Genomic DNA, 14,665 nt, shown 5'->3' with positions numbered 1-14,665 from the left:
CTAATTTTTTTTAAAAATTTCCATTTTGATTTAAGTTTGAAGATATTCATCAATTCTCCAATATTCCCTTTCAAAAAAAACTTTCCATTTTGAATTAATATCTCAATAATTTTCCAATATTCTTTCAATATTCTCTTTTTCCAAGAAAAACTTTACATTTTGAATTAATATCTCTCAATAATTTTCCAATATTCTTTCAATATTCTCTTTTTCCAAGAAAAAAACTTTCCATTTTGGATTTATTTTGAGGATTTTTAGATATTTCTTCATTTTGGATTTAATTTTGAAATCCCAGTGGATTTTGTGACATCATTGGCATCTTTGTTTGACTTTTCAATGCGTAGGTGGATTTTTGAATTTTATCTCCATCTTCTTCAAATTTTGGCAGACTTTGGATACCTCTCCAAGGTATGGCGGACTTTGGTGGTATCTCCTACATGGCCTCTCTAGCTTTGGCGGACTTTAGACAAGGCTTCTCATGGGCTAGGCGGACTTTGGATAAGGTTCCTCATGGGCTAGGCAAACTTTAGGCTACACTCCTATACACCCTACACATACATGGCGGACTTTGGAGACCTCTCCACCTTGGGCGGACTTTGGAGACACTTCCTAGGGCGGACTTTAGGCAAGGCTCCCACCTTGGGCGGACTTTGATGGCTTCTCCAACTTGGGCGGGCTTCTAGCACCTCTCCTCATGGTTCTCTAACCTTGGGCGGACTTTGGAGAGTGCTCCCACATGGCCTCCCAATGCATGGCGGACTTTGGAGGTGTCCCCTAAGCGGACTTCAAGCAACATCCCCCTTGGGCGGACTTTGGAGAGCTCTCTACCTTGGGCGGACTTTGAGCATAGCACCTTCATGGCCTCTCTAGGTGTGGCGGACTTTGGTGGAGGCTCCTTCATCACTTGGGCGGACTTTAGGCATCCCTCCTCTTGCTTGGGCGGACTTTGGTGGTCCCCTACATGGCTCCCTAACCTATGGCAGACTTTGGTGGAGGCTCCTTCACCTTGACCCTCCTAACCTTGGTGGACTTCAGACTTGGCTCTTCTATCTCTCCACATGCTTGGGCGGACTTTGAAGGTGGCTCCCACATGACCTACAAGACAGTGGCGGACTTTGGAGAGTACTCCCACATGACCTCCAATGCATACATGGCGGACTTTGATGGTTGCTCCATGCAAGGCGGTCTTCAACACATCCCCTCATGGGCGGACTTTAGAGTGTTGGCCATCATGGCCTCTTCAACACATGGCGGATTTCTGGATAGCCTCATTTGTACTTGCAAAAACCCTTCGTTAGCCAGACTCACAAGATTTTTAGAAAAAATTCAAAATTTCAGAGCTTAATCAAATTTAACAGGATTAACTTGAAATTTGAAATCCATGCTTATGTGGATCGTCTGAAGCAGTAAAAAGCCTAAAATCTAGGGATTTAGCTTTTTTAGGTCAAAATTTGGAATTTTCGAGTTCTGGTCGAAGCTGGTCAGTGGTGCAAGTGTGAACCCTAGGTTTGCATCCTGAAAAAGTAAAAAGCCTAAAATCTAGGGATTTAGCTTTTTTAGGTCAAAACTTGGAATTTTCGAGTTCCGGTCAAAGCTGGTCAGTGGTGCAAGTGTGAACCCTAGGTTTGCATCTCGAAAAAGTAAAAAGTCTAAAATCTAGGGATTTAGCTTTTTTAGGTCAAAACTTGGAATCCTCGAGTTCCGATCGAAGTTGGTCAGTGGTGCAAGTGTAAACCCTAGGTTTGCATCCCGAAAAAGCAAAAAAAAGCCTAAAATCTAGGGATTTAGCTTTTTTAGGTCAAAACTTGGAATTCTCGAGTTCCGGTCGAAGCTGGTCAGTGGTGCAAGTGTAAACCCTAGGTTTGCATCCCGAAAAAGCAAAAAGCAGACATCCCTAAAAAATAGGGAAAACTTTCTAAAAATAGCCATACTGGGGTTTGGGCTGAAAATGCCAAAAACGAAACTTCCTAAAAAATAGGAAAAAAGCAAAAAAGCAAACTTTCTAAAAATAGAAAGTTGTCCAAATTCGTCCAAATCAATTGCGATCTTCGTCCTTTGGCCTCTCTAAGCACTCTGGTGGTGTTCACACTTCGGAATCACATAACTTGCAAAAACTAACTTTCAATTGTCAGGGCCTGAAATGCTCTGAACTGGACAAGGCTTGGTGAAACTGTAGCAAAAGGTCACAGGGCACTAACGAAACCCTAGAAAGCAGGAAAAAATCAGAGGGTCCCCATTTGCAATGGGGCGATGTCTGAAAAAGGACACAACAGGACTGTACCCAGACCAGTTCGCCTATACCCAAAATCAGGAGAAACCAGTAATTGAGAAAATATCTAATTGTTTGACAACTACATCATGCAAGATGTGTTAAATAATTTTACAGTTTTATAATCCCAATTTTGCAAAAAGAGAGCCAAATATATGTCTTCCTTAGACATGGGCGGTGTCCACATATATGGTTTAACTTTAAATATTTGTAAATATTTTGATGGTTTTGTTTTGCATCAGGCCATAGGCTTGAAGCTCACTAATTTATGTCAACCGGTTGAATTGCTCTTGGGTTATGAAGGGCTCATATATAAACACAGAACCTATCGAAGAGTTTATATAGTACACGAGTTGACTGAGGGGAATGAGACCTTGTCCTAACTCTGAGGGCATAAGGTAATATGTTATTTTCCAACCATATTTTATTTGGTTTTGGGCTGTTGCAATTCTCCAAATCTAAAGATCAACATCTAAAACAATTTGGAAAATAAAGGGAAAATCTTAGTGGTCTTATCACTGGTGATTTGTCAGAAGGGTAGCCTTCTGTTGCAGTTGTGAGATCATCTGCATGATCTGAATTACAACCAAGCCCCTTTAATGGGTACAAGAAAGATATTTTTAAATGTATTCATCTATTATTAGTTACCCTTGGATAGTCTTGAATCTTAGTCTTCTTTTTGTGTTTTATTTTCCAAAGTTTTTGTTATTGATCTTTTAACCTAAAAAAATGCATACAATGCACAAATACAAAACGACATATAGTAACATAAAATATTGTAGTTCTTGTGTAGATGAAGACTGTCGCTAGGCAACATTAAAGATGGGCATTCCTTGATATTCATTGCTGAAAAATGTATGAGTTCAATTTAAGTAACATAATATTAATATTCCCGTGCAAAGTCCGAGTTCAATTTAAGTAACTTAATATTAATTTCAAGTCCTCAAGCAACTCAAGTTCTCTCATAGGACACATTACAAAGAATGTCAACAATCAGCAATTGCTTGACCACTGGGGGAGTCCCAATGTTGAGATAAGACAAAAGATATACTCATCGCTGCTTGACCAACAAGGAGTGTCATTCAAATCTATAGACTGCACAGTTCAAGGATGTATCTTAATTCGAAACTCAAGTCCTGAAGGAACTCAACTATTGCCATATTACTAAATACAGAGAACTCAACAGTCAACTCACTGAGAAAGGTCATTTTGCTCAAAGAAGTGAAAGAATTACGATATTATCCATTGTCATGTGCCAACAAGGGAAAATACTTAAGACCTTGACCCCAACGAGAGAGAGAGCAACCAAAGAACAAAATAAGGTCCCTTGAATAAACTGAGAGATCTCTATTAGTAAACTACAAAAGAAGAATCTAGATTTCTGTAGTACTTCCTAACATAATTTCACAATGATGTGGGCTAAGTGTAAGCACACTTTGAATTTCATGTAAACACCTAAAAATATCTCATGACTAACACACTAATTATTCGTCTTTATTAATTAAATAATAGATTAATTATTTAATTAATCTAATTTTAATATTTTATTCTTCTAAATTAATTCAATCATCACATTTCATCATAATTAATTATTCTATTTCTATCTTAATCATTTAATTATTCAATCATGCTTCTTTCTTAAAATTAATTAAATAATTTATTATTTAATTAATTATAATTTATTTACTTTAATTAAATAATTTTTATTATTTAATTAAATTCAATTTCTATTTTTCCCTAATTAAATAATTTTTTAAAATTATTTAATTAGCTAACTATGTCTTCCAAATTAAATAAATTTCTCAAATTTATTTAAATTAATTTTTTGCTCAGTTCAAAAATTCAAAATTCCCAAATTCTAATTTCCAACTAATTTCATTTCATGTGCATGATTTTGGATATTTTCGAAAATCAATTTTAAATCCAAATTTAATTTAAATGCATTTGATGCTAATTCTTACAGCCTGTAAGAATTACTAGATGGCACACTCGTAGAGTACTCGGCGAGTTGCAAAAACTCGCCGAGTTTTTGAGCTCTGCGAGTTTTTCTGACTTTATTTTGCAAAAAACTCGTCGAGTAATTGCCTAGTTTTTAGCAAAAACTCGACGAGTTTCTTTTAAAAACTCGGCTAGACTAAAAAAAGAGGCCCAAGCATGTGAAAAAATTATCAATTTTTGTTTTTTCAGGTCAGTTTCATTCTCTTCATCAGAATATACACATGGAATATAACATTTAAGTATAAGTGACTTATACTTTAAGTTATATTCCATATATACTGTCAGGATGTTTGAGAGTGGTTTCGGACCTCCAGGAGTTATAATGCAAAATCTAGTTTTTGGAGGATTCTTCAATTTTCCAGACTTAGTCAAATTTCAGGATCCTTCGGCGATGCCCCTTGACCCCAACCTGGGGGCGCTGCCCCCAAACCCCCGTCGAAAAATATAGGGGGAAACTGTGCTGATGGAAGTAGGGAAAATTTAATCTCATAGTCTGATTAGGCTCCATATAACAACATAATTAGCATTGAAGAAATCCTGGTATTATACATTTTAGAGTTGAAAGTTTGAAACTATGAGTATGAATGATGAAATTTCAAATATGATGAAAGTTTGAAACTAGTTTTGGCTAGAGCTGGGAAGAGGAAGTTGTATTTACTTTTGGTTTTACAAAAACTATTTACTATTTTGCTTCCAGCCATCAGCATTTCTCATGAGGATGCGATTTTGTAGACACTTTGCATTTAAATATATCTAGAATCAGCTTGTTTCTTTTGTGTTATCATTTATTGACTCATTGGATGCATCTTCTCATTAAATTTTGCAAAAAAAATGCATTTTTTATTAAAATTAAGCGTGTTTTTATGTTGCCGAGTTTTTCGCCGAGTTTTTTCTGAGTTTTTCCCGAGTTTTCTCTGAGTTTTTTTCTCAGGGGCTTGGCGAGTCGAGCCGAGTCGCGAGTAGTTCAACCATGCTTACAGCACATGCTAATTTCGAACTAACACTCACCCCCTAAGTTCAACTGTCAATCACCTTTTCTGACTAACTAATTAATTCAGTTAACTTCCTCAATCACCTTTCTAACTCTCAATCAGCTTTTTGAACAAGTTCATGCATTCAGCTCACTTCAGTTTAATTTTCAACTCAATTTTTTCTCAATTAATCTTAACCATTAATCTATTCAGTCTGCGACTCTGCATATCAATCTTAACCATACAATTTTCCTTCCAATTTCTATAAATTTAGCATCAATTTCCCATTTTCATCAACCACTATCTTCGAATTTCTTGTGTCGTCTTTATGCAAGTTTTTAAGTGTAACTATGAGAGCCATCTGATCGCAAGAATTGAGAAGAGCAATGGAAGCGATATATCGATTCAATAAGGGAGTTTTCAATTGATTTATTTTTAATTTTTTATGCTTTATTGGTTCAGATAAACTTTCATTGTGTTTACAGATTTATTAATTAGATTGGATCTTTGTGGTTGATCTGGTAATCTGATTAATTATTTTAAAATTTCCCGTAAAACATTTCATACTTAGAATCTTGATGAGGTGCCAAAGTCAACAACCTAAACTTAACTGGAATTATTCAAACCATCTTAAGACATGCACGCAAGCATTCACACATGTGTACATTGTTAATAATTAACTGAAGTAGAAAGTCTTGTAGTCGTCTGCTGGCCAGAGAATCCCAAGACAAACTATCACAATAAATCATAACTTAATAATGTATTTGAGTCTTTGAAGCCACAAGTGATTATCATAGTTTCACAGCTATAAGACAGAAGCATAAAGATATATGCTTGATTCAAAATTACAAGAGTTTTAGGAATCTCTTAAACTTTGATGAGACTAAGGCAAGTAAGGAGATTTCCAAATGCTTTATTCAAAGTAACAAGAGGTTTAGTAATCTCGTAAACTCTGATGAGACCAAGGAGAGTAAGGAGATTTCCAACTGCAACAGTGAAAAGACTTGCACCAGTCCAGCAACGTATAATTTTACTTTCCAGGTTCTAAACTCAACCTCCAAACACAATCCAGGATGGTTTCAACTTTCAAACACTACCCAGTGAAAGATAAGCTTCAGCCTTCAGCTGACTGTTTTTTACTCAAAGATAGATCTCAAAGACTAAGTCCCCATTACCATTATGTTTGATTCTTTAAAGTACTAGTTCCCACAGTAAATTCCTAATGGCTGCAAGTTAGTGGAGGTCTGCCAATCTGGCATGGCTTTGTCATGACTGGTGGCCTTCCACTCTCGTGTGTGAAGAATGAAAATCAAAAGAAAAACCGACTTACTCACCACCTGCTAACTTCAAACAAGCTGTAGGCTAGCCCCAGTCTTATCATTGTTACCTATGGCTTCTCCAAGAAGCTATATGAAATTTCATTAATTTCTTTTGCATCCTGTCCCATTGAAGATTGCATTGTAGACGCTAAAGAGGAGAGAGTTAGTTCTTACACTTGCTAATTTATGGCAGGCTTAAAACGTAAGAAAGAGAAAAAAGCATTCATCTCTGCATAAAGTTAATGCCCTCCTGGAATGGATGCTAGTTTGGAACTTTAGGTCTCTGCCTCAGAAGTGAATTGTTTATGTTTTAGAACCCTTCAGTTAGCAACTTAATAATAAGGTTTAGGTTTAAACTTGGGTTTACACATAAAATGATCAATACAAACCTTATAATTTAGACTCAAACAAAACAAAGAAATGTAAGAACTCACCAAATGTCCAAGACTAAACACAAACACAAAAATGATTAGATATCACATAAGCATGCAATGACTTGAGTTGACATGAAACAACGTAATCAGAGGTACTTTGAATAATCTGTACCATTGTTGACCCTGCATATTATACAATACTTGTGCAGGTCCTTTTATCCCTCAAAGATCTAACAGCCACAAATTACCCATCAGCAAGATCTGCTCATGTAATCAACAATCAAAATAATAATACATGTTCATCTACTCGATTTGTCAACACACACACACATATGTATATGTACATCAAAGTGAAGCTAAAATTAGTTATCCAATGCAATTTGTTGCAAAATCTAAACCAGAGATTAGCACAATAATAGTTTGCAAAATGCGGAATGTTTCATAGGAATATTAAACCAAACAAATTTCATTTATTGAGATAATTCTTCTTAAGAAAGGTCTCTTCCCCAATCATTTACACACACTAGAAATTTGCTGTGTATCTCCCCTTCCATTGTTTGTAAATGATCATCATCAATAAACAATTCTGGCACCTCTTAGGCCAGACTCAATGGAACATCCCACAAAGAAAAAGAAATTGAATTTCTCTTCTCATCATTTGCAGACTCACTCCCAAGTTGCTGATCTAAAGAAAGGTTCTTTTTTAAACCCCATCATCTTTGTTCCCCAATTCGGGCCTTCAAGATTGGAGTCTGGAAGATGTTGAAACTTGAAAACCAAGTACTATTTGATCAAATGTGGGGAAAGGTTGGCATTGCTTTAATGGATTTTCTGCTTACAATACTTTTCACAACTATGTAAAGAATTGTGAATGCTTTTGTGTTCTTTATAAATGCTAATGCCTGTCAAATTTTTGTCAGGTTGATTAGAAACCGTGATATTAGGTGCTAGGGCTTTAGAAGAGTTTAGAAAGTGGCACAAAAGAAGGGTTTTGATGGATTGTGTGTTGCTGGAAACAACCATCTTAACCTGCGAGAGCTCTCCCCTGATCCTTTCTTCTACATCCTTCTTCACTGGGCATACCATGGTCAAGCCTCTGTATTGCACAAGCTCCTCTTTGTCTGTGTCCTTTGCATCTGCTTCTGCCTTATTGCCACTAGTGCTTCCCATTATTCTGAAACAACTTTAAAGACAAAAAAAAGAACTAAATTACATGCCACTTTTCTTACACACACAAGTATATGTCAAAACAACAAGTACAAAAGCAGCTTTGAGGTGAAGGAAACAAGATTTTTACACACATTAATATTCACATGTATTTTGGTGTATGATAATAATGGATTACGATATTCATGGCATTGACTACAAGAAGTACAACATGGACTAGGATTGAGAGAAGCTTGCATCACTTGGCTAATGTCAGTAGCTCCACAACTTCGATGATTGTGCCTCAAATAGGTCCTCAGTATTAATGCAACCATAGTTCCTGTACATTTGGTAGCAATGTCAATGAGATTTGGTCATGTTCTCTCAGCTGTCATCATCACTTCCTCCGCCTCAAACTTGGCTAGATCAACTAATGCATGGTCCTTCTTTGTAAGCACAAGATCTTCAATGCCAACAATTCAACCTGATAGTGATTCAGCCTTATCCAATGCAATGGGTGATAAATCTAAGCCCATGATTTGCTCATGACAGAGGCAAATGTTGTAGTGAATCTTTACAAGATCATTCAACTTTTGCATTAAAAGTTTAGCACTTTAACACCAAACCTCTTCCATCATGCATCTCAAATGAGAAAAAAAATCATTTAAATAAAAAAGAAGAAGAAATAAGTCAAATTTTCGGTCACCATTCAGCATTAATATTAGAAATCTAGAAGTACAAAAATTTACAAAATTAAGCAACTTTTGTCTGGCTACAATGTTGTCTGAGTTGTTTTGTAGATATCTTGAGCTAAGAGGTCCCATTGTGCAAGTTTGGGGGTCTCAATCTTAAAGACAATCATTGCTCTTGTTTGAGGATCCTTTCCCATTCGATCGATGATCATATAGAGCTCAATTGAAGCTTCATTGGATTTGAAATCTAAGCAGATTAAAAGTGCTTGCCTGCCACATGGCCCTTCTTTGCCTCTTTCTAACATCATCTTGTTCCTCAAAGCTTTCTAATTGAGCTTGCACCTCTCACGCAACTTCAGGTGAGGACATGTGTGCACAAAGAAACATATTGGCCAGGTATACGGGCAAGGTGGAACTTTAAGCGATTAACACCTCCTCCACTAAGTTTGGCTTTGCAATAATTACAAACCACCTCCTCTATTTCTATCATTATGCTTCCAACATGGGTCTTTACTTTGTGTTTTTCACATTAGGGCACTTTGCAAGTATCATAAATATAGACGGGAAAAGAAATGCCTATGTTAGGAAGTATTTTAGAGAATCCAAAAAAAGGAAAAACTGAGATTTAAAAAAAGAGAGGAAAGAATCTGAAAAGTTGATATTTAAGATTAAAGATAAAGAGATAATTAAATGGAACGAGAAAAAGAGGGAAAAATGAAGAGGATCATAAGATATTTTATTCTCCTCTCCATGTGTCCCACTTTTTTCTCTTCTTCGGTGAATCCATTCTTGAATAAGAGAGAAAAATAAAAATGAAAAGATGTATGGAGAGTAAGTTAGAATGGAAAAAGAGGAAAAAGATGGAAAAGAAATAGTAACATTCCTTGCCAAAATCTCCAATGTGGCGGCTACAGATCCTTATGAAGAAATTAAATATCTTTCAAATTTGCTGCTTGATGCTGATTTTACGTTTTGGTGAGTGTTTTTTGTGTAGAGTGAATCTCGAAATTGGGAATCACAAGTCTTTGTGGAATTGGTAAGGCTAACATATTCATGTGTTTGGGACAAAAATTGTCGAGTCCGGCTAATAAACCAGCAGGCCCCATTTTGATCTGCTTGGATTCTGACTTTTATGTGAGGGATTTGCTGAGTACTTGGTGAGTTCAGTAAAATTGCTCCAAACAAGCCTTCATGCCATGCCCCATGCATTGTGGCCCCACATATTGCCAATAAATTGTCTTCAGTATTGCAAACTCTACAATCTTAGAAGCCTTTGCATTTCTGGTCATATCACATGTTTTGAAAGGGTCCCTAATACCTTGTATTGTTGGATTATAATTTGTTATGGCACATCTCTAACCATTGGCCTTACTGTCCATTTTCCTCTAAGACCTTCCTTGTTTTTAAATATCTGTAATACTGAGACAACTTTTTTCCTTTGGAAGGTTCCAAATGTTCCAAGAAATTAGAGGAAACTCATTCAATCTCCACATATGTTTGCCATGTAGAAATCTCCTCGGTACATCTCTTGTCTAATATATTTTTCCTCCTCTCCTGTTGACAGCTTTTGGATATTTGTGAATATTAATTTAAAATTGTTTAATTCTGTTCGTTCGAGTCACTTTCTAATCTCTTGATCTAAGATTCTACTAGTAGATTTTTACTGTTTTTGATTCCTAAATGCTGTTTCTGTCTATACAGATTTGAATAAACTTGGAGGCCTCACTGTAGTTATTGAAGAACTCAATAGAGAAGAGAAAGAACTACGAACAATAGCTGCATGGGTTCTTGGAAAAGCTAGTCATAATAATCCTGTTGTTCAAAAACAAGTATTATTTTAGTTTCCTTCCCCTTATTTTCAAAGATGTTAAGAATGCTGTAGTCAAGAACTCCAGTGATTGATCCTGTTGGCTTTCCTGGATATTTTAAAGAAGTCAGTCTGAAAAGGGATTCATTCTTTGGGTATTGTATATCTTCAGTTTATGATTGTTGCATCTATTCTCTGTAGCTTCAGTTAATAAATTTGAAATCATTTCAGATACTTGAGCTAAAGGCCTTACCCAAGTTAATTCAGCTAGTGAAGTCAAGCTTTTCTGAAGAAGCAGTTAAAGCTCTTTATGCAGTTTCAGCTATAATTAGGAACAATCCAGATGGGCAGGCAGTGTTTTACTCAGAAGGTGGAGCTCATATGCTTCAGGTAAAAAATAATAATTTGCCTTCACTCGTATACTTAAATTCATGAATAAATGAGATTGGATTGTGAGTGGCTTTCTTGGTTGATAGGTTATCATGAGCAATGCTAGCAGTGATATGAGGCTGCGTAAGAAGTCTGCTTTCTTGGTGGCTGACTTAGCAGAAGAACAGTTACAATCTGATTTGGCTCCAGTTGCCTTTCAAGCTGATAAAGAATTTCTAAAATCAGTGGTGGATCTCACAGCAGTGCCTGATTTAGATACAAAAGAGAAGGTTTGTTCACCCATCTTAACTTATTTAAGATTTTCTGAGTATACTATATTTTGTCTAGTTTGTTTAAGGTCAGATACTCTTTTGTTAGTTGATGGGATAACATTCTCGCGTGGGAAAATTACCTATACCATTAATGTTTCTTGTTAGCTATTTATTGCTGTGCTGTTGGTTTGAGATGCTTGAAAGTCTAATGATTTGATGGAAATTGAAACTACAAATAGCACAACTGCTTTCCTACGTAAATGACAGGAACAGGTATTTTTCTTGTTTGGAACCTTGAGGTTGGTAGATCTTCTTGGATTCACTAACCGTTGTTATAAAGCACCATGCATCAAGGTTTCTGAAGCTTGATGCAGTTTTAGAGGACATCCCATTGCATTATTAATGATGATAGAATGAAGCAAGGGTGTATGGTGATTTCTGATTTATGCTTCATGCAAGTGTATAAAGCACATGAGTTTATATATTTGCAAAAATTGGGTTATTTTAACAAGGCAACAATTTGAACACATTGTAACTATTGTGAGAGTACTATGTGTGTGTGTATGCATGTATGTATGTAACATATATATGCATATACATACATATATATGCATATACATACATATACATACATACCTATACATACATACATGCATGCATGCATGCATACATACATACACATACATACATAAATATACATATGCATACATACATACATACATACATACATACACATGTATACATATACATATACATATACATATAAAACAATAGTGACTACAATGACAGGATTCCAGGATTGAGAAGCAATTAAGGTGTCAGACTTAAGCTGTTCCAAAGCAATCTAAATAAAAAACTTCTTCTGTCCTGGAATAGTACACAATCAAGGAAGCTTGATATTAGAGCCTATAGAAAATCTTTGCATAATCCTTTGTACAGAGAAATGGACAGACCATGCAATGCAAATCGTAGAAAGTGAGACAACATGCAATCACTATTATGCCACCTAGCTATTTTATAAGTTTTAATTGAGATCAAAATGTGTTGAACTCTTTTTGCTTGTATTTTAATATTATTTATACTCAGGTAAAAAAGTGAAGCCTTCTAGTTACAAGAAACCCTCGTTTTGTTTGTCTATATATCTATGGTTTATGCTCTGGTTCTGTAGACTTGCACAGGCTTAGGTCTGCATATAATAACCATTTTTTTCAAGGCTTTATATATACAAGTCAATGATAGTAAAAAGGCTAGGTTTTCTGGATCATTTTACAGTAAAATGAGAGAACCTTTATTCAAGCAATGCTTAAGGCCTTCTCAGCATGAGTAGGAACTACACATGGAAAACTAAGTTGCTGAATTGGGTATGAGTACTATGGTTTAGCAATTCTTTTTTAACCAAAGTTCTCTATGGTTGGGTACATCTGTAACGCTTCTAAAGGGTGTACTGTATACAGAACAAAATTTGGGGCAATGCTGACTTGGGTAATACTAAGGCATTCTTACAGCTTGCAGTAAAAAAATATGTGTTAGGTCATGATGTTCTAATGACAAAAGGCTGGCAAGAGCTATCTGCATGCATCCACTGTTTGCAGCACAGACAATTAAGATACCATTCATCTATCTACTGCATATGCCCACATGCCAAAATGGTTCAGAAAAGAGTTCTTTGCTAGTTTGATCAAGACTTAACTCCAGTGAAGATATGGTATAGAATTGGAGAATTTGACTAAGATGAAATTCGGATTCCTAAATTAGATCTGGATCATGGTTCCCTGCTTTGTTTGGTAGTAAATTTAGGCAGATTAGAATGCTAGCATTTCAAAGAGATGCTTGTTCAGTTGAATATTCTCCGAATCTTAATTTCTCCAATAATACAACAGACAGATCTCATATTGTGGATCCACAATATGAATGGGACATCCACCTTCCACCAGATTACTCTTATATAAATGTGGTGGCCGAACTTTACTGGATGCCAAATAGAATGTTACCCTACGTCCTCATTGGCAGCCACTTCTGTTAGGTTTTTTTATATTAAATGATTGTCACTACATTTATTTTATTTTACCTTTGTCATTTTCTTTTCCTTTTTAATAATATATTGGACATAGCTATAGCCAGGGTATGGCCCTGAACTGGACATACACAGGTTGGATCTAGTCTGAATCTGGTACAGGTATGGTCTGGGTACAGGTTGTAACCAGTAACATAGCGGGAAGATTTTATGTTTCCATCTTGTCTAGCTCTTGCATGTTAACTAAATGACTTGGCAAGGCATCCAAAATAAGGCTTATTGAAGTTGAGAAACTGGCACCACTCAATTGTTTCGAAGAGATTTGCTATTTATAACTTCATTTTAAGGAAATTGGGTCAGTTAGAAGGTTCAAATTTTTTGTGCTATTCAAGTGTTTAAAAGGGATTTGCTTCTTGCAATTTCATTTGAATTAAATTAAGCTTATTGTGATTGTTAGTTTCATATGTGCTTTAGTTTTAAAAAAAAATTCAAATTACAAGTTTATTGAAGGAACAGAAAATCAAGAAAATTTGTTTAGAGAATAGAAAATTAAGTTATCAATCTGCCTTTGATAGAGAATTAACCTATACTATTCCTCTTCATGCATGGTCTTCTTGAAATCATTTTTCGATCTTTGGAAATCTGTTGCAGAAGACTGCATGTCACATTCTATCATTGCTAATGTATATGGAATATATTATATTGTTTTAGTCCCGAGATCTTTTCTTGAGGGCCTAATAATTTCTTTTTACCTGGCATTTGCAGGCTTTGGTGGCATTGAGGAGTCTTATTCAGCTCAGTGATAGAACTGCTCAAGTTCTGAGAGATTTTTGTCAGTTGGAATCGGCATTGGAGAGTCTTAGAGTTGAACTTGGAGAGTTGATGCAAGAAGAAAATCTCAAAGAATATGCGAGTGATGTAGAGGCACAACGCCAAGAAGTAGGCTCCATTTTTCAAAAGAAATTGCAAAATAGATTATAAAATCCTTGACTCTAAGGGTATCATCTTTTGTTCTGTATATCATGAGGGAACTAATGAAATATTATTGAGTTACCAAGATGGCATGTTTTTCTATCATTCTCTATGTTGTATATTTTTAAGGAATCAGCAATAAACGAAAAAGTTCACACTTAGCACTCTCTTCTAGTAAATCTGGTGGATCGAAAGATGGTTGGCATTGGAGTGGTATCAGATGGATAACATGTGGGATGAAATCCTTATTTTATAATGAGTAATTGATGATCTTTGCATAATGTGCTATGATCTCCACATTAAAATTCTTCGTCCTAACAAGTTGAAAACTTCATAATCTTGTATACACTGAGTGAGCCTGATGACGAAGGCTTGGTTACTCCAAATGGGGGGCACATGTTCAAATTTGGAGGGAGGCAGGGCACTTATGCCTGAGAAAACTATAGAATAATCTTAAATAAG

General features: G+C 35.8%; 1 protein-coding gene across 1 annotated transcript in view; it reads left to right on the top strand.

Moving 5' to 3' along the window:
- Positions 1-14,364, top strand: part of LOC131033294 (hsp70 nucleotide exchange factor FES1) — a 79,733-nt gene extending 65,369 nt beyond the window's left edge. The window contains exons 4-7 of the mRNA XM_057964479.2: positions 10,471-10,598; positions 10,808-10,966; positions 11,053-11,235; positions 13,997-14,364. Of these exons, the coding sequence (XP_057820462.2) occupies positions 10,471-10,598; positions 10,808-10,966; positions 11,053-11,235; positions 13,997-14,212 (686 nt within the window). The 3' untranslated portion in view covers positions 14,213-14,364. The remainder of the gene's footprint in view (positions 1-10,470; positions 10,599-10,807; positions 10,967-11,052; positions 11,236-13,996) is intronic.
- Positions 14,365-14,665: the final 301 nt, after the last annotated feature.

This window comes from Cryptomeria japonica, chromosome 10 (genome assembly GCF_030272615.1).
Source record: "Cryptomeria japonica chromosome 10, Sugi_1.0, whole genome shotgun sequence".
NCBI classification, from domain to species: domain Eukaryota; kingdom Viridiplantae; phylum Streptophyta; class Pinopsida; order Cupressales; family Cupressaceae; genus Cryptomeria; species Cryptomeria japonica.
Note: the sequence above shows the minus strand (reverse complement) of the source record. Positions and strands in the feature narration are given on the sequence as shown.